This window comes from Megalops cyprinoides, chromosome 12 (genome assembly GCF_013368585.1).
Source record: "Megalops cyprinoides isolate fMegCyp1 chromosome 12, fMegCyp1.pri, whole genome shotgun sequence".
Classification (NCBI taxonomy): Eukaryota; Metazoa; Chordata; class Actinopteri; order Elopiformes; family Megalopidae; genus Megalops; species Megalops cyprinoides.
The window spans coordinates 26,384,105-26,408,154 of NC_050594.1; the positions used below are offsets into that span (position 1 = coordinate 26,384,105).

A 24,050-nucleotide genomic window follows, 5' to 3' on the forward strand; every position below is an offset into this window, starting at 1 on the left:
CTTATTCTAAGGACAGAATGTGACTTGCGTAATATTAACTCCATTGGTGGATAGGGCAATACTCAATGACGATTGGACAAAAGTTTATCTGACGTATTTTAAAAGCGACGACCGAAAGCGGAAGCGGGAACGCTGTGTTGTGTCATGTGACCCTGGGTGCAATCAGCTGAGCGAAGTTGGAAAACATCCCCACTGAGCGTGAAAACAGCTGGAAAAGAAAAACTGAAGCCTACTTTGCTGAAACCTAATTTTACAGGAGTCGTATTTATAGTATGTTACAAGGGTGATAGTAATTATACAATATTTTCATATTCAGCAGAGAACAGTAATGAATTATGAAACTTGCAACACCACAATCCAAGCGAACAGTGTGTTGCCGGCGACTGAGGAAAGTAACTGCGAATCAGCACCTTTACTGGGAAATGTAAGTACGCTCGTATTTTTTTTTCAAATCAGCAGGAACCAGCTCTGTTTACCTTCTTCTTATGATATGTGATCCTGCTTACATACTGACTGTGTTTGACGTTTATCACAAATTGGGGTCCTTATTCTTTTATCTCAATAACTTTCGTTGTTGGCGAAATGACACCGAGAGCTTGCTTTGAAGAACAGGCATTAAACCACAGCCAATATATTCATTGTTACATTCACAATCTGATTTAAGGGTTGAAAATTCAACGTTAAATTCAAGTTCTGTCACGACTGATTTTGTCGTGGCTTTAGCAGCCACCAGCTGGAACTCACATGATCATTGCGTGCTTGCCGAAGAAGCTTATTCAGCAGGTCTTGTTCCTTTTATTCTGTACTCAACACCTGACTTGACTCTCACGTGGACGTCAGAAGAACGTTAACAACAATATGCAATAAGTTAAATCGTCCTATTGTGTATACTTATATACATTGTATATATTATACTTATATACTCAAAACGTGCACTAACAATATTTCTAATTGTGCTAGTAGACATGCAGACCTTTTCTTATCTAGAATAGAATAGAATAGAATAGAGTAGAATGGTCTTTATTGTCATTATACTCAGGTACAATGAAATTTCGTATGGCTCTCCCGATGTAGTAAAATAAGACAGATGAACAAATAAATACAAGAAATAAATAAATAAAATCAGTGCCTGTTAGACAATAGTAGTAGCAGCAATATAGCAGTAATAGCAGCAGAATTTACACATACACAGAGTTGCAGAGAATTGTGTCTGTGTGGTAGCAGTTCTGGGGGTGGGGATGGGTGTGTGTGCGTGCATGTGTGTGTCACAGTGTGTGCGTGACACTGTCATATGTGTGTGTATCACAGTCCTGATGTGTGTGTGCACTCACACTTCCTGTATTCCGTTCTGCAGTTGGGCAGGGAGGGGTGTGATGGAGGCCACAGCTCTGGCAAAGAAGCTATTCCTCAGTCTTTTGATGTGGGATTTTATTGCCTGAACCGTTTGCCGGACCGCAGCGGTTCAAACAGAGGGCGGCCGGGGTGTGTGGTGTCTCTGATGATGCTGCTTGCTTTCTTCCTCAGTCGGCTGGCGTAGATGGTGTCCAGTTTTGGGAGCTCCGTCCCTACAATGCGCTGGGTTCCATCTATCCCAGCAATGGGTTTTTTCGGTCTCGTTACACCCTCTTGACTAAGACCTGGGCTTTTCATAAATGTAAAACATACTTTGACTTATCAGAAATGATAGATACCTCTCAAAATGCACTTGCTGCATTTAAATATGACTAGCTGACTAAATATGACGAGCATATATGTATTATATGCTAGAAAAAATAGAAGACAGAACAAAAATGGTTATAAGAAATATTTTAAAAATAATAAGTATGGTACAAATACATTCCATGTATTACATACAGCTGTCGGAGCTGTTGCCCTAAGCTTGAGGTAAACATTATTGAGATGAAAAGAAGCTATTGATTGGGAAAAGAAAAAACACACTCACTTTATAAAAGATATAAATGTCATTCCTAGTCTTTGGTTAATCCTTTAGTGACAGATATGTATTAACACAGCATATGCCCTTATTCAAGGTAAATTAAGCTGTGGCCACAGTGTAGCATAGCGGTAAGGAGCAGAGTTTGTAACCAAAAGGTCGCAGCTGGGACACTGCTGCTCTACCCGTAGAGAAGATGCTTAACCCAGACTTGCCTCAGTAAATATCCAGCTGTATAAAATGTATAATATGTAAAAATCGTAACCTGTGTAAATCACTCTGGCTGAATGCCAGTAGTGTAATGTCATGTGCAGTAAGGTTTTGCACTTTACTCAGTATCTAATCCTCTATGTGCATCCTCAGTCCTTTTCCACAATCAGGTGACATAATTAAAACTTAAATGTAAGGCACATTTTTATTCCAAAAGAGAAACTTTTTTTTTCCACAAGTCTTGAGAAAAACACATTTTTTTCAACCAAATTAATAAATAGTTCAATAATTTAAAAAAAACCAAAGAGAGCTTAAAGCTTTGAATTGAAATAATTTTCATACAAAAAGTGCTCTCAATGAACAATTTGTAGTTGTAGACATTGTCAAGGAGAGCCAACGTCATTTGGTTTGAAAGGTATGTTTGCAGTATGTTTTTTTTTTTCCCCACTCCCGTTTTCAAATCTTTTATCTTGTCCCCTTCCGCTGGGAAAGTCATGCCAGCTCCACTTCTGTTGTGCCGTGCACTGTTGGTCTTTCACCCCCAGGGCATCAGTGCACTGTGTCAGCATTCTCTCCTCTAGTGAGCCCTACTATCTCACTGCAGTTCATGCCTTACTGGCCTGTCCAGCTGAGGGCAGGGAGTGAGGAGGGGAAACAAAGGGATTGACGCCGTTTTGGAACTTCAAAAAACCAAGATGAAAGGTGATTGATCTGAGAAGCCTGCTTCTGAAAAATGAATGCAGCATCCTTGCCAGAGACCCAGGGGGGAGAGATTCTATGTGTTTTATAATTAGTGATCACTCAGCAATAAAACAGGGCTGCCTTGGGAAGAGTTTGGACACTTTATTTGGACACTTTTGGACACTTTATATGTGAAAGCTGAAGTGGAAAAAGAAATAGTGTGAGCTTAGTCTGTCATTTTTTCATCAAACTCTAGTTTATCAAAAATGTTTAGAATGTATTTTTTTATTCACTGAGTGATAATGACTTAAAATTATTAAAACAAGTACTTTTTCTAACAACATATATCAACACATTTAAAAGCAATATACTTCAAGTCAGCATGGCTAATTGTATTCAAAATCATTCAAAAGGCAGAGTAGAACACTCAGACGATCTTGTGAAACAACCCTTTTGATGCACCGTACCCTCGTGTTTTTATTGATCCCCCACGGCGACTTGCAAGTGAGGCATTGAACACTCGCTCACCATTTCTTAATTTTATAGGTAACTTACAAATGCAGCGGGTTGGCCCCCTGCCAGCGCCTGAGCTGCAGGAAAGGGAAAGCTTCCTTAAAGCAGATCCTGTACAGCGTATCCCAGAATACCTCTCCCTGTGTTCCAGCTGATTCCATCCCCTGAAATCCCTGCGTCAGTTGGTGCTGTGAATATTGAACGCTTACAGATCGCTTACAGAGTCCCACTGAGGTCACGTGTACAGTAGCAGAAAACCTGCATTCTTTACAGCATGTGCCTCGGCAGCCAAAGCTGCGTTTAGGACAAGGGGGCCGCTGCCATGCTAATTCATTGTGACGGGACGAATTTGGCCATGCATCTTAAGCATTTCTCACTGGGCTGAGAGAATTATTCGGCCCGGTTAAAACGCTGGAAGGCTGTTTACTGACTGCCCGAGAGGGCCATCCAAGTGCATGCCCTCCTCCCTTTAATTAGAATGTCCTCCGCATGTGCTAACGAGTTGTTAGCAGGGCAGCGGCGCTTCCCTGACACATTCCGCCGCTGTATATTTAGCCCCCGTTTAATAATGCACATCCTATTTTCCCCTCGCCGAGATTTGGCTTTTGTTTGTTGTGATTATCGCCTGTGGAGTCGCGGGGGGCTATCAGGACGTGGGGCGTGTCTGGATCGGATGGCCTCCTAATGAAGCCTCAAAGCCTGGTGATCCCTGTCCCTGGTAGTGCGCTGCCGGCTGTAGGAACAATGCGGCGTGAGCTCGGACCAGCTCCGGATATCTCCTATTAGAGCAGCGCAGCTGAACCCGATCCCAGCCCCTGCTGCCCGGCTCTGACAGCTGTCCCACAGGCAGCACTAAAATCCTCTCCCCTTCCATCCGGCGCTGTTTCCGTACCCTCTCCTGCGGACAGCGCTGTGAAAGTCAAGGGGTTTCCTGTGTTTTCTTGTAGCTGCCTAACTGACCTAATGTATTGCAGATATTGTGGTACTCTCAGCCAGAAAAAAAAAGATTTGCCTGAGTCTTAGTCTCCGTCTGAAATATTTTGAATAAGTTGTTGTTTCGGGTGAGCTGTGTGAACTTTGCCATTTTGCTAGTGAGGAAGTGTGGGCTTCAGAATTAAGGTCTTAGATAAGTCCTTAGATAAGATGCCGACAGGCTCTGTGTGTAAACAGCTTGCAGTGTGCTGAGTAGACACACTGAAAGGCTAAACCCAGTCTTCTGCCCCTTTGTCTCCTGTGTGTACAGGCTGCCAGGGCTCCAGGCCACACCGGGGCCTCCTTCTGCTCCTCGGTCTTCAACCTGATGAACGCCATCATGGGGAGTGGCATTCTGGGCCTGGCCTACGCCATGGCAAACACCGGCATCGTGGGCTTCTGGTGAGAATGAAGCACACCCACACATAGGGAGGGGGGTGGAGAGAAGGCCTTCTGACCAGTGCCCATTCATGTTCCTCTCCCCTTTCTGTTTTTACCCCCTTAATTGGTCATGGACATACAGGTCCCAGCGGTTTGTGTGTGTGTGTGTGTGATACAAATGATTCAACTGTATGATTATTCTGAGAGCTATGCTAAACCGTGCATGCAGCGAGAATTCCTGGCACAAAAATACTATATGAATCTCATCCTAATGTACTGGGCAAGTACTATATGACCCACCCCCCTCCTGCAGCCCTATCCTGCTGATCTATCTGTGAGTGTTATTACTGTGATATATCAGCATATCGCCTCCCTGTGCTCTCACAGCATCCTGCTTCTGCTGGTCTCCAGTCTCGCCTCGTACTCCATTCACCTTCTCCTCAAGCTGTGTGACCAAACGGGTAAGATCCGCATGGAGTGGACTCCACCGCCCGTGCAGTGCTCGTCCCCCTGTCCTCGGAGACAGGCTGCGTGCGTAAAACTGTCACCGCCGGGCCAGCTTTCCGCCCAGCTTCGGCTCTAATGTGAAAGCCGATCGCCAGGATGCAGCCGCGCTCTCAGCGTAAATCTGTCGGGATGCTCGTTGAAGGATTGCAGCTGGCAGCTTTAATATTAGTTTTGTTCGCCGATCCTGTCAGATCGGGTGAGATGTTCAGTTTCACTGTTTAATTACTACAATGAAATATTCGCCCGGGGGGGGGGAACAATCACTGTAGTTGTGTCATCTTCAGTCAAACAAGAGACTTGTAATTACTACCAGTGAAGACAATGTGAAAGGTTATTTAGTGCTTAAAGATGTCTGTCAAACATATAAAACTCGGGGAGTGGGAGATGAGTCATGCAGAATTTGTGCTCTCCTCTCCTGTTTAGTGTCCGTTCTGTTTGCTGCTTTACCCCTCAGAATGTGAGTGATGTGGTGGGCGGGGTTAGCAGGCAGGGTGGGGCCAGGGAGGAGCATAATTAAGCAGCTCACGCACTTTGGCTCCTCCCCTCTGTCTGCTTTAAAGCAGTTACCTGAGGGTCCTGTAGTGTGTGGGCTGTTGGACATCATTCAACTTTGTGTCAGCTTTTTTTAATGTTCGTTTCTCAGCACTCCTGAATTTTTTTTTTTCCAGATCAAGTTGATGTCAGGTTTTTATTGACAGTGTCTAATATAAGAACATACAGCCCTGAGGGTCTGACATGAAGTAGTGTTTACACTTAACCTGAGCAGCACCCGCAGGCCAGCGAAGACAGCTCAGCTGGGTCTGTTCAGAAGTAAAGCCTGGAGGCAAGGCTAAGCATTTCCCAGAAACTCGCATATAACCCAAATTATGCCAAAATGTGTTTCTGCAAGAGCAAAGTCTTCCAGATTAGTCACGGCCCATGGACATTGAGCAATGCAAGTTGTGAGATTAGTGATGCAACCTGGCTGGTCCCAGCAGCAGCAGTGGGTTGTGAGGGTTTACCCAAATGCCCAAAAGACAGCAGTACTAATGGGTGACATTTTATAGTTAAATGGCTGAAAAGAATTTGGCCACTGAAAGTGGGATGGGACACTTGTTAGAGTGGTGTTGATTGGTCCATGTGTGCCTTTTTCAGCCATCACTTCATATGAAGACCTGGGCTTAAGGGCCTTTCAGAAGCCTGGCAAAGTAAGTGCATGTTAAAAAAATCTGTAAGTAACGAATGTATTTTGGAATTTTGCAGTACATTGTTACGACTGTATTACATATTCCGTCTTGAAATGAAAATTAATTCGAACAACTTAAGTCAAATCTTTAACGTAAGCCAATTTTAAGATCTAAGATTTAAGTCTTGTACTTTGCTTTTAGGTTCTGGTTGCAAGCACAATTCTCATCCAGAATATTGGAGGTAAGGTCTCATATATGTAGGTCATCCTCAGAATGTCTGAGGTTACAGCTTCCACAGTTAGATCAGTTAGGAGTGGTGTCTGAGAGATCTCTCTGTTGATGTCCAGGTACAATTAATATTTTCCTATTCACAAGCATGTCCTCCCATTTCCTAGTAGATGGAGCCCCCAAGTGCTGTTCCAGAATCAGTTAATCTTCAACCCATCGCATTTTGTGCACAATGCCAGTTCTGACCCAGGGTAATGGAGTTGGGACATACAATTTCCTCCCAGCTCTCATCGGGCTGAGGTTAAGCAGAGTGACATGCCAAGGCTTACAGATGGCAACTGGGAGGGGTGGGGAGGGGGTGTCCTTGTCATAGAGCGGGAGTGGGTGTAACCTCCCTCATGGGAACCTACGGCACTCCCGTCGTCACGTGACAGATTTGCCTGAGTCCGTGACAATGCTCCTCAACCCTCCTCCGCACAAGCTGAAATATGACCTCCCAACATTGATTGTTGGCCCCAGCCCCCAGTGATTACTGACCTAATAGACCCCATCCATTCACCCTCCTCAGGATGCACGTTGTAGTCATTCCTTATGCGGAACTTCCACTTCCTAATCCTCTGAATTGGTGTCATTAGCACCAGTAAGACAGGTGTGGGCTGCCAGAATGTCATGCACACAGCATAGGTGTAGCAGGGGCATGTTATCAGAGCTTCCCCTTGCATCCTCCCAGACCCAGGGCATTCAGCTGGGCCACAATTAGCCCGTGTTGAGTAAATACTCATTACTTCTGCCAAATGCTGATGAACCAATTGACCTTAATTACAGGCTGGCCTGGAGCAAGCTCTCCTTTTAACGAAGTCAGACCAGCTCTGCCATGTGTTAAGTATACCCTGCCTGTCAGCGTCTGCAGGGCATGGAGAGATTCCGTCAATATATTTTGGGTAACTCCTCTGAGTTGTCTGATTGTGTTGGTATTTCTGTTGTTATTTATTCATTTTATTTTTCAATGATTTTTTTCTTTCCATGCTCAATGACCATGTCTTTATGTGTAAGTATTATAGTTCTTTGTGCCTAAGTGTGTGATTGTGTGTTTTTAAGACATAGCCAAGGTTAACTGACTGCATGATAAACACTAATAAATGTATCTTTTGTATGTGAAAGCAAAATTGTGTCCTGTAGGTTGCTCTGCACTTGCAATGCCTGCTGAAAAGTCCCTCACGTTGAAATAATGCTTGATCTGTTTTTTTGGTGACTGTATTCGTGAGAGACTTGATATTCTGAAATCAGCACGGCTGTACGTGCAATCCAAACCAGGTCCAGATCACTGTGGTCTGCTGACGTCTCAGCACTGATAAGTAGCAGATACAGCGGTAACAAATCCATGGCAGGGTCTGTTGCATGGTTGTAATACAGCTGGCAGCTGGATGGGCCTTTTTGTAAGGCTGTGTTACAATAATGTTAGGTGGGGGTCATACCACTGCTTAGATCTGAGGGGTGGGGAATTTCACCTCAGGAACAGTGCCAATTAAAGATGTACAAAATAATGTAAAATGTATCAGAATCTAAGAGCAGGATTGAGATATTCCCACAAAAGAGAGGAAAAAGAGGGCAGGGAACCTGGGCACAGCAGGACGTGACTTTAAGGAGACAGCGCTGATGCCGGGTGACCAAAAGTTTCTGCGTGTCTCCTCCACCGGGTATGTGCTGGAGGGCATCAGAGGAATTTTCAAAAGAAAACAATCACAAGCGCTCCGGGATTAAGGTCCAGGTTGTTTTTTAAAAAAAATAAATAAATAAAAGGGGGGAAGAGAAGCAAAAGCCCCAGGGCAGACTCCACGCAGCTGCCTTTCCCCCAAAACACTGGCACTTCTCACTACAAAGAAGTGAATATTTCCTCCTGGGCTGACCTGCCAACTGCTTCTCATTCAGCCCTGCTGTAGGTAGCAGTCAGTTTACATTAGGGGGTTTGTTCCAGCCGGGCTGGTCACTGAGCCCTTCTGTCTCTCCCGGGCCCAGCCTGCCTCTTTCCTGCCCGCCTTTGTGGGGCCTGCTCAGCCCACAGGATGTGCACCAAAGCTGCGCTGATCAAATTACAGTTTGGGCTGTTGTAGGTGGGGGAGGGGGGGGGGCTGATGGAAAAGATGTCATGCATTTTCTCTTTTCCATAGCAAGCGGGGAAAAATACCTGGATTAATGTCAAGGCGCATTTTGTTTTATTATTTTTCTGTCTCCTGGCTGCTCAAATTGAGGAGAGCTTTAACTCCCGGATTTGAAGTATCCGGCTAATGTCTGCTATTTAATACACTGGGCTTTACTATAGATTCCAGAATTTGCTGACCAGCTCTGTCCATATTAAATCAGAGAACAGAGACCTTGTTTTTAGCTCATTTGTGTTTTCAGTGCTGTTTTTATTTCCAAGGAGACAAGGTTTCTCCTGTTACTGCATGATGTTACAGAGATGTGTGTACAATTTTCCTCTAATTATTCTTGCATTGACTTTTGTCTTTTTTTGCAACTCCTTTTCAGCCATGTCATCCTACATGTTCATCATTAAAACGGAACTTCCTGCTGCCATCACCAGCTTCCTGAGCTCAGAGCATTCTGGGTACGTCTGATAGCAGCCTCAGCCCAGCCATATTATCGATCAACACTCACAACACCTTTTACATCAGTGCTACTTCAACATCAATCTTTGGTCTAAAAGTCTAAAAGACCTTTCATCCTAGGATTTTGGACAGTCTTTCATCGTGTGTTTGGATAACGCATGAGACATTGCACTCCCTGTACCCTGTTCCCAGTGCCAAAAAAACAGTGGACTCCTTCCCTGTTAAGAAATGGACTTTTTCGGTTGAGAACTGGACCCTTTTTTCAAGGAGATCAGAGCAGACCCCGTCAGCCCCGCATCTTTGATTCATCACCAAAAGTCTTGAAATATGTGACGGAAATATCACACAAAGCCACCCCTCACCGCTAAAAACCCATCGCTATGCCGTTCCTAACCGGGATCAGAATAAAGCCTTAAAATCTGCTGTCGTACAGTGCCACGCAGCGATAAAGGAAATGTCCGTCTGAGAGAAAACATTTATCTGCCTTCATCAGCACGAGTTCCCGTTATGTATTTTTTATTCCCCCCGGGGCAAATTTCCTCTCAGAAAAAGCTAATGGTGAAGTCTGCTTCCAGGAATGCAGCTCTTATTATTTCTCTCTTCGCTGCAGTGATTTAGCGAGAGCCGTCGCCTCGCCCGGCCCGGTCCGTCAAAGTCGGAGGCATCTCCGCACAGCTGCTTTGCATTACGGCGCCCGCTCTAAATCTCTTGCACATGTTCCCCCAATCAAACCGATACAACCTTATATCAGTTTTGCCATTATAATTGCCGCTTATGATGGGGAAACAAAACAGAGCTGTTAATGAGCGGGTTGAGATTCTTAGGGATGTAGATCGCTCCTTAAGCGTTTAATAACTTTTTTTCGGATTTACAGAAAGTACGTTTCCCCTTCGCTCCGTCGTTAATCTTTGGATCCCAGAGTGCAGTTTTAGACTGTTACTTCGGGGCTGATGGGACGCTATTTGACAGCAGGCCTCGAGCAGTTTATTCACTTGGTTTGTGTACGGTGGGGAAATTGCTTCTGTAATGCGCAGTCATGCAAATAGTGGTGAGTCTTCCCTGACTGTATTTTGTGATTGTTAATTTGTACCTTGGTCTGTGCTGTTCACTCTGTAGCTGCTAGTGCTTTGTAAGGTATTGAAAGGGTGAGGTTCTCCCAGTTTAATCCTTAATGGTTTTTAGTGTGTCAGTGAAGATAGGGACCGGTTTCATTTGTAGCACGCAAGTTTGAAGTTTGGTCGAAACTGCTCATTTGGAAGCCCTCACCGGTCAGGAAAATTTTTTGACGGACAGCCGGGATGTGTGGGTTGGCTACCTCCACACGGCGTACAGCTGCAGTCGTTGGGCAAAACCAAGGGCTTGTGGGGTTGTACTGTGAAATACTTGGTATTTGGAGCTCACCAAAAGTATCCTCTTTTTGCGTTGTGCGTCATGCAGCAAAGTTGGCTGGGCGTGTCTTTATCCTCCAGGTGGCTGGTGGAGATTTATCCCAGATCCCCGTGTGATTGGAGGATTGAGGGCTGTGGAATCGGAAGGGATTCTGTCTGTCAGGGCAGGGAGCCTGTTGTAATGCATGTGTAATTGTTTTTATTTCCCTGGCATGAGCAGTTCTGATGAGCGAGCTTATCCGTAGGACGTCACATGGTGAGGCAGTTTGTTTAGTTTGAGCTATTATTTTAATAAAGCAGTATCTTCTCATTTGAATGTGAATCGATGAAGGCATTCATCTCTATATATTCTACAGAGGTAATGTTGCATTTTAACGTGGAATTACCTGCATTTTCCTCACATTAAATGAATGGCAGTAAAGTGCTCTTTCAAACCGTGCTTGTAATTAAAGGCAGGTCGACCTCAGCTAAATCACAGTCCTGGCAGTCTTTCAGACACTTCATTGATTTCCGGTATTTATTTCTTTACTGGTGAGACTCGCAGTCTTAGCCTCACCTTTCAGATTTTACAGGATTGGCTCGCACGTCATGCGGAGGATTGAAAACAGTGAATGCCTCTTTACCAAGTCCACTGCGGAGGCAAGCGGGTTAGGCCTCATCTGTCCAATTCATATTAGAAATTGGATCCTCTTACATCCACAGTAGCTAATTCTTGCACTGCCCTGGTGGCCCAGTGGCATTTTTGGAGAGCGCTGTACATAGGCAGATTAGAACATACGGTTTTGTAATAGTTGGTTCGCTTCCATGCGGCTTTCTGTTTCATTCTAACGCAGAGAAACCAGTTGCTTGCCAACATATGTATGTGGAAGCGGGTGAGCTTACAGATTTGCTCAGATAGTAAAAATAAGACTGGTTTTCGTGTCTGGATCTTGTTGCGTTAGACACAACACGATCATTTAAAAAGGCCACCTGGAGCCAACACAGCCCGTCAACACTGCTCAAGTTTAAAACTACGAGTCCTACATACACTCGCTGTGCATGCGGTATTTGGTGTCGAGAAAAGGAAAGTCCAGAGTAAGATTAATGACATGCCGGTTGCATCCGAGAGCTGATACCGTCAGCTAATATAGTAACACAGAAGCTGTGAGGGCTGCCAAACAGGGGTCACTTTGTTTAGTGATGTTGTTGGAGCAGGTGCTGCTGATGTACCAAGCCACGAAAAACAGTCCCGGCGCCCCCCTCTCCTCTCTCCAGCCCCCGTCCCAGCTCGGCCTGGGCCGGCATGCCTTCCACATGTGTCACCCTGTCATTCCCCCTGCTCCTGGAATAAATTGCCGAGGCCATTCCTCTGCAAGGAAAATATTATTCGGCATCTGATATATCTGACCGAGTCCCTTCATTTGGCAGAATTAAGCCGTTTGCATGTGAATTACATAATTGTTATGGTTTGTGAGTAAAGCCCTTAATTTATAACACATGAAGAGCTGTCTCACTGCATTTAGGCACGAAATGGAGACAAATTTCTCAGAGTCGGCCTGCTTCCAGTTAGACGAGCCTCGGGCGCGAAGGGCGGAATTCCTCCGCATTGGTCACACTTCTGCAGGATAGGGGTCTGGGGGGGGAGAGGGAGCGCTGTGTATGCATGTGGGGGGGTGGGGGTGGCGGGGGGGTTGGGGGCTGGGGGGTGTGGAGATACCATCTGCAGATAGAAATGGAGAAAAGCCAAATAAACCGAGGAGAGGGTTTGGCAGGAAATGTTCTCCCTCATCTTTTCAGAGGTGTTTTTTGTTGGCTTTGCTGATGGATGTAAAAAAAAAAACAGTCCTGAGACTTCTCTTGCTCCACTTTTGTAATCTGCAGTGTTGAGAGAATGTAATGTAGCAGGGCTTGGAAGACTTTGCTAACTTTTAGATGACGTCCCCATTTAATACTTTTCGAATTCCCTCTCTCTGCTTCTGCTTCTGTGTGTGTAGGAATGCCTGGTACCTGGATGGCAGGACGCTGGTGGTGCTGGTGACTCTGTGTGTGGTGCTGCCCCTTGCCCTGCTGCCCAAGATTGGTTAGTGACACTGCTACACTCAATACTGGTTGAGACAAGGCCTCCTTTCCCTCCTGTGTATCAACACTGCTCTCTCTAACTCTGTAGGATTCCTGGGCTACACCAGCAGCATCGCCTTCCTCTTCATGCTCTACTTTGCCATCGTGGTGAGCTCTGCTTTGCCGTGGTCCTTGGTGTAAAGGTATGCCGCGGTGTATCTTCTCTGCCTCGCTGACCTGCTGCCCTCTCTTCTAGATTGTGATAAAGAAATGGTCCATCCCCTGTCCTCTCCCTCAGAACCTGACTCTGGCTGCCACTCAGGTAACACCAGTGTAATCAATGATTCAGAGACGTCCAAAAAGCTCCATTTATTGCACTGCCAGAAAGGGAATTGGCAGGACAGAATTTACCATTTAACATTAGTTCCACTCTATTTATGTATCTGTGTAGCTACAGAACTCAAAATGATTGAGGGTGGTTTGGATTAGTGATTACTACTGAGGTTATGCTTTAAGAAACACAGTCAGTAGAGTATAGCAGCGAGACCAGTCTTGCAGGGCTGGAGACACATGTGTCCTGCCCATTGCCAGGATGTATTCCTTGAGCTTGCAGGCCCAGTTGAGGCTAGGCTTCCCATACTCTCAGCCCTGTCATAGGTGCCCAGTGCTTGGCTCTTGACCTTCTCAGACCTCCTTTGACATGCCCATTTTTGACCCCATTCAGATCACAGCAATGGATAATAGTAAGTTAGACAGAATATAGAAGTACCCACTGCACTGAGCTGTCTTTGGTAGCACACCCCACTTTGAGATGCTTGTGGTATTTCTGTGAGCAGGAAATAGAGGGTACCAGAGGCTAGTCTCAGGACCCTAATCCTGGAGATCCCTGGGTATGCAGTTTTTTATTCCCACTGGGCTCAATTAATTAGACTTTGCTGGTTAATTAAGTTACCTTCATTGTTTTGTTTGCATAGACCAATCTACAGGTACAGTGACACATTGATGCTCCAGATCAATATTCAATTAAAAGTTCACTTCAACCTCAGGTCTCAGTGGGAACTCAGCTGGGGACGCTCTGCTTTAGTGGATCAGTGGATGACACTCTACATTGTTAGGGAGGTGCAGCTTTAGTGGATCAGTGGATGACACTGTATTCTCATGCCTTTTGGTTTTTTCTAGTTCTCCAATTCCTCTGACTCGGAATGCATTCCCAAACTCTTTGTCATTTCCAGTAAGGTAAGTCTGCACAATGTCGCTGACTAGATGAGTTACTGGAAACACTGTCTCCTCCTGGGAGAGCCAGAATGTGTCTCATAACAGGGCATTTGTAACTGTCATTGTTACTGTTATTCATTTGTCAGACATATGTATCCATGGTAGCCAGGGATTTGGAGCATTGGAGTAGTGTGGATCTGAGACCTGCATGGTCTGCACTTCTGAAAGTGTCTACGGGTGTCATTTATTTGCAAGCATGTAGCCAAGGATTGTGCAGAGTAAGGAACAGCATGTGCCTATGAAGCTGTCTCCAAAACTGCAGTTGTCCAGCATGTGTGTGCCTGCTCCATATATGTATGTGAATATATGGGGGCAGAGTAGTGGCTGAGCAGTGGATTCTCGGTCAGATGCCTCTCCTGCAAGAATGTCAGCAGTAACAGAATGACTGCATGCATATGTATGCTGCCCTGGTTAAGGGCATATGCAAACTGATGACAGGGTCACATTTTATTTTCAGGGCCCATATATACATTCAGCCAAGTAATGAACTATTTTTAATGTACTCAGAGATTCACTTTCACATTACACTAAGTTTTAATGATGTTGTTATTGAATTGTTGTTACTAGTTTTTACTAAGCAGACAGTGACTATGTAGTAAGTAGTTAATGAACTCTCTAAGAGTGAGAAGAAGTTCAGATGTAATTTATGTATCCTCTCTGTACTCCTGATCTGTTCCAGATAATGTTTTGAAATAATATAAGGTTTTGGCTTTGATATTCACAGTTATACAGAGAGGCCTTCCTGACCATACCTTGAACCATACCTCAGAAATTGTACAGCCTGGTGGTTTCTTAATTGTATAACCTGCTTACTATCAGTTTAAAAAAATATTAAAAATAATTGCCTTACTTAGCTAATAAGTAACCATGTAAACATATCTTCAAAATAAAGTGTGGCTAGTAATGACGATGATATCGATAATGTGCTTTACAGAGTGCCTACGCTGTCCCCACGATGGCCTTCTCCTTCCTGTGCCACACAGCTGTGCTGCCCATTTACTGCGAGCTGCATCGGTCAGTGTCCCTCCCACCCCAGAGCAGCCCTGCTGCTCCCTTCACTCTCTTCATGTAGGATGGATGTCTCCCTCCCACTGTTGGGTTGGTTTCAGCACAGGCCGACGCCACTGAGAAGGTGCTGTTGGCAGATAAGGCACACAGGGGATCTCGGCCCTCCAGCGTGTGATGTGTGCGGATGAGGTGGCGTTGACACTCTGCTCGGCTCTGATCTGTCTTTCAGGCCCTCCAAGAAAAAGATGCAGAACGTTGCCAATGTGGGGATCTCTCTGAGCTTCCTCGTCTACCTAGTCTCCGCCCTGTTTGGCTACCTCACTTTCTACGGTAAGAGAGCGGCTTGCTCTGTGGAGATGGGGAGTGTGACGCTGCTGTGTGCAATGAGTCACTGTTGGCTCAGGGAAATCTGGAAGCCTGGAAGCCTCAGTCAGCAGAGCCTCTGGGAGGTAAAGAGGGATAAAGGATTGTGGATGAGCGCTCCTCCGTCTCTGTTTGGTTGACAGAGCATGTGGACTCCGAGCTGCTGCAGGGATATGATTGGTACCTGCCCCGTGACGTGCTGGTGATGTCCGTCCGTCTGGCCATCCTGCTGGCTGTGCTGCTCACCGTACCACTCATCCATTTCCCCGTGAGTCTCACCCAGGGCCAACTCCCACTGTCCTCCACTCAAAACAGTGACTGCACTCCACCAGCCCTGCCTTGATACTGCAGCCTCCCAGCTCTAGAGGGCGATAGTGTCATCACACTCAAACACGCAGCTACCTTCATCCCAGTTACCATGCTCAGTGGATACATCTCATTACATCTCTGGCACTGAAGGTGTGGGTCCGCTGTTTCACTGTATTCATCACTGCATACACACGGTGCTGTAAGACACCTCCTTGCACCTGCACATTTGTTCTGAAGTCAGGACTCAATTTCCCATCATTCCCTTGTCCGCTTGTGTTTTCTGCTGGATCTGAGCGACACGTCCGGGCTTTTTCATGCTAAAGCTTGTCTCCCTTTCTCAACAAGCACAGTGCTTCTGTTCTGCTCGCTCAGCACTGCAGCAGTCCCCATCCCAGCGCATCCTTATTAGGGATATTTTTACATGTTTTTGTACTTAAATGTCCATCTTGGCACACAGTCTGCTTCACTCTGAGGCCTGCCCTATATTTACTCTCCTCAGTAGGAATTCTGCCGCCCTCAAACCAAGCCTTGGAGCATGATTATTATTTTATCAGCATAAAGATGAAGAGCGTCCTGGAGATGTCTATCAAAGGAAAATTAATGTCTGCCCTTTCTTTGCAGGGGGGGCTGTTAATGACAGGTCTGCTGTGTTTTGACAAATGGAAAGATTTAGATGGAGGTATTTGTGGAGGTGCTGCAGAGAGGCAGTGAGCGGCTCTGTTCCGACCCGTCTTTATTCTCCACAGGCCCGGAAGTCGGCCATGATGCTGGCTCTGGGGAACCGGCCCTTTTCCTGGCTCAGCCACTGCCTGGTCACCATCACACTCCTTTCCCTGGTCCTGCTGCTGGCCATCTATGTCCCGGACATTAGGAACGTGTTCGGGGTGGTGGGTGAGTGGCCTGCCACGCGGCACAGTGCGCCTCAGTTAAGACGTGCGTTGGATCTACTTAGTTTGGTTTTATGTTTTAGGTTGAGACCAATTTTTTATTGCTTGGGCAGATTGAGCTAAGGACTCAAACATTGACTTTCTGATGGTGACCGTTAGAGGTTTGCTACCCACCGTAGATTATTATTATGAAAAAATAACTCTCTGGGTCTCTGTCTCCAAGGGTCTACCACATCCACCTGTCTGCTGTTTGTGTATCCAGCACTGTTCTACCTCCGCATCAGCACTGACCCCCTCAAGTCTCCCCAGGCCCTAGCGGTGTGTGCACAGCTCCTGCTTCCACTCTCAGGGCCACAATAGTCTTCTGTCGGCACTCTTCCACTCTTGGGCATGTCCAGCCATGGTTATCTGTTAAACGTCAACTGCATGCAGATATTACTCTTCTTTCTCTAAGAAATATTCTCACATTTAGAAGGTGAAAAGTGGTTGCTTACAAAATGAATTGGAATTGAGTTATTAGCTAGAGGGGATATTAACAACGTTAAGGTCTCTAAGAGTTGAATTTAAGAGTAGTGTGCATTAGATTCTTAATTGAGTGTTGTGCATGTATGTGGTGCAGTGCTGCGTTAAGTGTGTTAAGCTGCTGCGTCTCTCCCGTCTTTCCTTCTCTCCCACCCCAGGCTGTGGCTCTGCTGGTGTTTGGAGCTTTTGTGGGGCTTCTGAGTTTGTGTGTCATCATCATCTCCTGGGCTCAGAATCCCTGAAGGACTGGCACAGCCTCATACCAAAATGAGACGCAGGCAGCACACAGGGGAAGCGTGGCTTTGGAAGCGCAGATCACCGTGCATGAAGTCAAAAGGCAACAGAGAAAGAAAGGGCTCACAATCTCGGCACGTACAGGAAGTTTTAAGGGGCATCACCATGACCACACAGGAAAGACTTCAAAGGACATGCTGAGAGCAGGAAACAGGACAGTGAAAAATTAGGTTGAGGGAAGCAATGTTCATCCATAGATGGGCGGCATTATTTTCTTCAGCTGGCTGGTGCTAAAGGGACAGTTTCAGGAACTTTCAAGATTCAAGAACTTTATTGTCATTGTGCAAGCACAACGACATTGCAACTTTGACTGACAGCTTGGATCATTGTGTGAGCAGTCTCCCCAGGCTTCCATTCTCCTTGAACCTTGTGGCTCCTCAGAGTTTTCTATGAAGAAAGAAGCCCATTTTCTTCTGTAATTTCACTACAGTTAGGTGTATGCCAGACAATTATGTGACATGTGGCTCAGTTTGAATGGTTTTTCTCATTGGAATGGTTTAATGGTGCTTTTCTTTTTACTGGTAAATGACAAATGTTTTAGAACGAGAAGGTTGGATGACAGTAACGCACTAATTGAAGAACCAAATGTAATATTTTCAAATGTGAAAATATGTAAGTTTGATTGCCATAGCCAGTTTAAGAGGTTCAATGAGCTGAACAATTTTCAGACCACAGGTGCTTAGCCATCATACTGTATGTACATCACTTAATTCCTCATACATCAGCCCTCTCTTGATATACAGCAATGATTTTTATAGACTGACAATCCTTCATAATCACTATAATTCCTGACAATCATGTACCAATGCTACTATGTATTTTTTACTGGCTGTTGTTCTTTTTCAAGTTTTATATGTCGATATACTGTACTAGACCAGACATAATGGGGTTGTTTTGCTGGGATGATTCCATGTGTAGGATTCCAGTAGGAACTATCCTATAACAACCACAGCCAAAACTGAGCATCACAATTCTCTGGGTAAACCCACATCCTACACATAGTGTGTTCTTGTCACTGAGGTGAAACTAACTGACACATTTCTGCTCTCAGAAATGTCCATTCTTATTTTGTCACTACAAATCTTGAATGTTAATCTATTTCACATGGTTTACAGGCAATCAACTATGCAAGTGTTCACCACTGAATGTTTTATGTTCGTTTACTGGACCAAGACTTATCACCAAAGGGAAGTGATCATGTCACAGTGATGTCAAATAAAAGGGAAAACTTTCACTTTGAAGACCTTTTCTGATGGCAGTGAATTTATTAGTGAAAGAATGGTTATGGCCATCCCCATTTACCTTACCTGTATTCAGGTGTGCTACCATCAACCCCTCTCTCTGTTTGTCAGCAATTCACCGAGTAGTAATACATTTTTTTTAACACGTGCGTGTGTGTGACCATTTGCGCATGTGACCATGTGAACACGTGCAGGTGTGTGTGTGTGTGTATGAGTGTGCGTGTGTGTGTGTTTCAGAGTGATGGACAGGCCGGCAGTGATCTTGGGTATTCCCTGGTGGAGGGAGTCTCTCTGAAGAGGCAAATTGAAGCCAAATGTACAGTACATTTCCAATCGCGATGCTGTTTAGATACTGTATCTGTGCGCAGCCTCTGGGGCGCACACTGCTGGTTCCAATATTGGCAATTAGTCAGGGGGAGAGCCTGGGCCTGACTGCCTGTCTCTCAGGGGCCCCTGAACCTGGGGGGGGACGGGGGGAGCGAAAAACAAGGGAGTCCCACTCCTGCATAACAGACACCAATCAGCATCGTGAAATCATGGTTTTAGCCGTTATTTCTTTTTAATTGTGTTAATAGAGTATTTAGAGCAACATTAGCTTCATGCTTTTCTCCCATTTGGTACCAACAGGCTTCAGATTATTTGTCTTCCCATTTGTTCTCCATGCTTTGTGGTTTTAGTATTGTCAGGCATGTAGAAATCCAAGTACCATTGTTTCATTGTTATTTCACAGTCACTGCTTGTTAGAGTTTTACTTTGCCGCAGTTCAGTACAGGTTATCATTGGAAGATGTGGATGGAAAAAGGTTTAGCGCTCTCATTCTGACTCTATTCTCAGCCAGCCTCGCAAAGCAGGGGGGTGGATCAGATGCCAAGTTTAGATCCTGTTACTGGACAAATTGTTGCACCATAGACACTCAAACAGATTTAACCAGCTTTTTTAAATGCAAAGCTCATCACACAAAAAGTTGTGTGATGAGCTTGCTAGTAGTGTTAAAAATTAAACTGATTTTGTTGCTTGTAAATGAGACAACATAACTTGAGAGACAAACCAGACCATTTACCAGGGTTCCCTTGTCTGAAGCATTATTCCTCCTGCCAATTGTGAAAAATTCAAGCTCAGCTTACCCCCTTTTTCCCCTCTGGCTGTGGAATCAGCAGTTGTACATGAATTAAAATCTTACCACAAACACCTGCAATCACCCAGGAGCATGGAAGGGCAACAGATGCAAGTCTCTGATACAAATTCGCTTGAATCCAGCTATCTTTGGCGCTATGAGTCCAACAGTGCACCCCATGAAGGCAGCAAATGGCAAAGGAAGGATAAGTGTAATCCCCACTGACATCACCTGAGGAACTCGCAGGTGTCTGATGAGGTGCTAGAGGGTGCTATTGACCGGTGATTTACACCCCACTCAGAACAAGCAACTAGACCAATTGAGGCACTCGGGGATCCCCATCATGCTCAGATTTGCTCCCCTTTTCTAGCGTTCAGTGGTCAGTTCTGCAAAAGCCCCTCAGCCGTAGCCGTGGTGGACACAGATCAGGAAACCCCCTTCTCCTGACCGGCAGTCACGAGTGCCTCAAATAGCAGCAGATATCACCAATTGTCCGAATCGCAAACGTCTGTCACCACTGCTGTCTATGAGGCGGCTCGGCACTGCTGAAAGCTCGCCACCCTCACCGCGATAATGTGCTGATCGAGTTCAGCCCATGGAGAGGAATTTCACAGGAACGTGCCTCTTGTTCTGACAGACACCACGAAATGCGTGTTGCCAAGGCGGGCACTTACTGCAGCGTGGATGGCACTGGTTTGTGGTGGCTGTTTATTTGTACTGCATGTGTGTTATTTTGACTCGGAGCTGTGCACTGATATTCACTCGGGACTTCACACGCCTGCTTGCGCAACCCTCTCTGAACTTTCTCTCCATTGGCATTCCCCATGCCTCTACCGTTTTTTTTCCTGTGTTCTCTTTCTCTCTCCATCTCCACTCCTCTCCTCCCTCATCCCTCGCTTTCCACAGACAAGGCGAAGGCGCCGGGCGCTGGTCCCCTCACCTGGTTTATATTTAATCTTTTGTTTTTGTATGATGTCACATAGCTGTTGTCAGCACTCTGAAGGTCAAGCTGGGTTTTATTCTGGGGGTGCGTGGGGGACAGGCAGGGGAGCACTGAGTCGACGGGACATTTTTAACTGTCCTCTACCGGACGCTGCACTGCACTATGGAAAAGTGCAAAGGCAGTTAATGTTAGCTAGCTTGCACACAGAGCGGATTTTTACTCCCCTCTGACATTTATCTTGCCATTGAGAAGCGTTTGCAGAGAAACAATTTTATGTCACAACATACTAGTCACAACACAAAAAAAAAATCAAACTTGCACAATGTAGGGCCTTGTTATTTTTTAATTCAAATGCATTTGTGCAAAAAACAAAGCTGTAATCGTCTAACAATACGCAGTTGCACAGGGAGAGAGAGAGGAAGTGCAGGTCCTGCGATGACTATCTCTCCCGATGAGGAAGTAAAAGTTGTCCTGTCACTTCTGGGATTCCTATCGGCACTGTGAAAGACAGATGTAAGCTGATGCTTAAGTGACCCAGGGAAGGTTATTAGGTGACGGTCATGCAGGAGTGACATTAATGTGTCGTGTCAAAGATGCTGTCTGTCTGGAGCTGCTGCCCGCTCTGGAGAACGTTTACACAAGCTTTAAATGCTGCCACAGACTTCCACCTAGTGGTAACAGAGAAGCAAAGCAGCATGTGCGTTGGCGTCAATGGGCCGATTTTTACTGCTTGCGCTTGCTTGGTTAAGGAAAAAATTGTATAGTTAAATTAAAATGAGAATGAATGCTTTGTTTGACAAATATATATTGGAAATAATGTTGGATCATTTAAATTTATCAGATGCTGATATACAGATGAGACTTTTCTGAAACACAGCAGTATGGTCAGTCAATGCAATGCAGCAGATAATGCGTAGGCAGTAGATGTTTGGTGGGGACTGGAGCTGTTTTGATCATAAGAACAACTTTGTATTCCTCAGAAGAGGAGGATGTAATGTTTTTGTGTTCCCAGTCTCAAACTGGTCCCTGGGCTACAGGCCAGGTCCCTCCTTACTCCATGACCCAGAGGCAGGAAAATTAAACTCCCATTGGCAGCTTCTTCTGCTTCCTCTGTTCTGACATTATTTTAAGAGGTGTTGATTGTGTGTTTGATTGTTTTATGTTCTTGGAGATTGTGACACACTGTTCCTATTCAGTTTTTTTTTCTTGTGTCCCCACCACGACCCTGTTCAACCTCAGGGTATTGTGTCCTCTCCAGCTTTACCCACAATGCGGCGTGAGTCTCTCACAGAGATGCTTCTTGGACTGTCTCCTCAATCCCGACAAACAGGGACACCTTGTTTCACTTGCCAAGGAGTTTTGGGGTCTCGACCCCCTACCGTCCGAAACATTGACAGCATTAGGCAAGAATGCTTGCCTGGAACTTCGGTTCTCTGAGGAGGCTTGGAAGTGGGCAGTGAGATAATTGCAAAAACAATAAGCAATTTGGACAGGCTCATGTTTTCCTCGGCCATGAATATAACATGGATATTTTCATTAATGGAACAATGCTAAAGTCAGACACGGAAAGAATGTAAACTGCTCCTCAAGGTTTATCCCTCACCCGTCAAACTCTTCAGATAGCTGACAAGTATGTCTTTGAGGTGTTATGGAGTGAAACAGGAGCTTAAAAGGTATTTAATGAAGGCCCACTTTACACAGCTCTGACTGTTCTTCCCATCTCTACCCATGACCTCACAGCCTCTCTCTTTCAAAGCTCAGTTTTAGGTTGTCTGTGTGAATGTTACACATGCAATGGCTTTTTTAGTTCTTCACACAGTAGCTTGCTGTATTATAAACTTTACAAAACTCAATATCTATAATACCCAGCAGCATGTCCCTGACATTAAAGACATTAATTGACAAGGAATCATATTCGTACTCCCAGTAATTGCATGCTTTTTGTTTCTGTCATGGCACGTCTTGAGGAGGAATAAAGATAAAAATCAAGGATTTTTTTTATCAACCAGCTTAACTCATACAGTATGCTGACAACCATATATCAATAAAACTGTAGCTCGTGGGGAAAGAAGTGATCAAAACTACCTGTCAGTTCTCAGAAACACCAGATGTTTTGGAAGTATGGTTCACCTGGAAACCTCTCTCTCTCTCTCTCTCTGTGCACTATAGCCCATATTGTACGGTGGATTTCCCAGATTGGTTCTTACAAACCCAGACCTGTGGCAGTTATGAGGAGAGAGGAGGGACCTGGCGGAAGCTCTCCTCACCTTGAGAAAGCACCCATCACCTGAATGAGCCCCTCCCTTTTCTGTCCTCATACCCATTTTTAATCCTCTCTATCTGCCGCACCTGCGAGATTAAGATGCCGCTGTCAGCCTCACATGTTGTCAAATTGAGCGGCACAAATGAGTTTACTGCCGGGCCGGAGGGATGACGGAGAGTTGTGCGTGTGGGCAGAATCCCTCGCCTGCTTGTCAATCTCGTTCTTGGTTTTTAGTTGTCGTCTCTTGGTCTTTTTAGTGGTGGGCGGGGTTGCGTTGGCATTCCCACGGTGATAAGACCTGTCTTACACATTTCTGAGAAAAGCAATGCTTTCATGAGAAGCTAACCACGCTTAAGTGTGCACAAAAGCAAATGGCCTGGGTATTTTTCTGCAACTTATTTACTCATTTTATGGCAGCATGAAACAAAAGGCACCACAAGCAAGGGGACTAATCAGATACACACAGACAGACACATGCACATGTGACAATGTTCTTCCTTTGTCGTGTCCGGGTAGGCATGGGTGGTCTGGGCCCCAGATGAGTGCAGGCCAAGTGCCCTGCCGCGTGCAGGTGTTACGCTGAAGGTGCAATCCGGGTCCGAGCTGAGCGTTCCCCGCTGCGGATATTGGAGTGGACAGGAGGAAATTGTTCCAGCTATTAACTGGCCTTGGACGCGGGGATCTGGTCTGTGTAGGAGGGAGTCTCCGGTCCTGGGTTAACTGCCGATAAATGCGGCACGCCCTGGCCCTGAGAGGGCTGTCCGCCCTGCTTCCTGCTGCTACTGAGAGCTGAGAGCCTGCCAGCGCGGCGGGGATGCTCTCACACAGAGAGGAACCATCAAACACGCCGCTCTCCGGAGCTGCCAAACCGACAGAGGAGTGGCTCAAATTGGGTAGGGGCGACACGCCGGTTACAGCACCAAACTTAGGCCGTTTCCCGGATCTCTCCCGAACCCGTCCAAATGTGACGTCCCCACCTTGCTGCTAATGTGCCGCAGTTTCACAGCAGTAAAATAATACTCACTAAACTTGGTGTGGGGGGTGGAGTCACTGGGTCAGGTTACTAGGAAGTGGAGCTGGGCATGTAGGAGGCTCAGAGGATTTGTGGGGTTCACAATGAGCCACAGTCAATAAGAAAGGCCTCAAGACTTTGGAGACTTTCAATGGTCAAGGAATGGCCTGCATTATAGACTATGTCTAAGAGCTTTA

The 24,050-nt window shown here is 45.7% G+C and overlaps 1 protein-coding gene across 1 annotated transcript; it reads left to right on the forward strand.

Annotated features, from left to right (window-relative positions):
- The first annotated feature begins 184 nt into the window (after positions 1-184).
- slc38a6 (solute carrier family 38 member 6) lies at positions 185-17,757 on the forward strand. Its single transcript, XM_036543078.1, has 16 exons — positions 185-424; positions 4,581-4,711; positions 5,078-5,151; positions 6,332-6,384; positions 6,565-6,604; positions 9,118-9,196; positions 12,559-12,644; positions 12,732-12,790; positions 12,879-12,944; positions 13,802-13,858; positions 14,832-14,911; positions 15,135-15,235; positions 15,412-15,536; positions 16,324-16,468; positions 16,688-16,782; positions 17,145-17,757. Exons 1-16 carry the CDS (start codon positions 329-331, stop codon positions 17,226-17,228), a joined length of 1,371 nt encoding a protein of 456 aa, XP_036398971.1. The 5' UTR covers positions 185-328; the 3' UTR covers positions 17,229-17,757.
- The last annotated feature ends 6,293 nt before the right edge of the window (positions 17,758-24,050 follow it).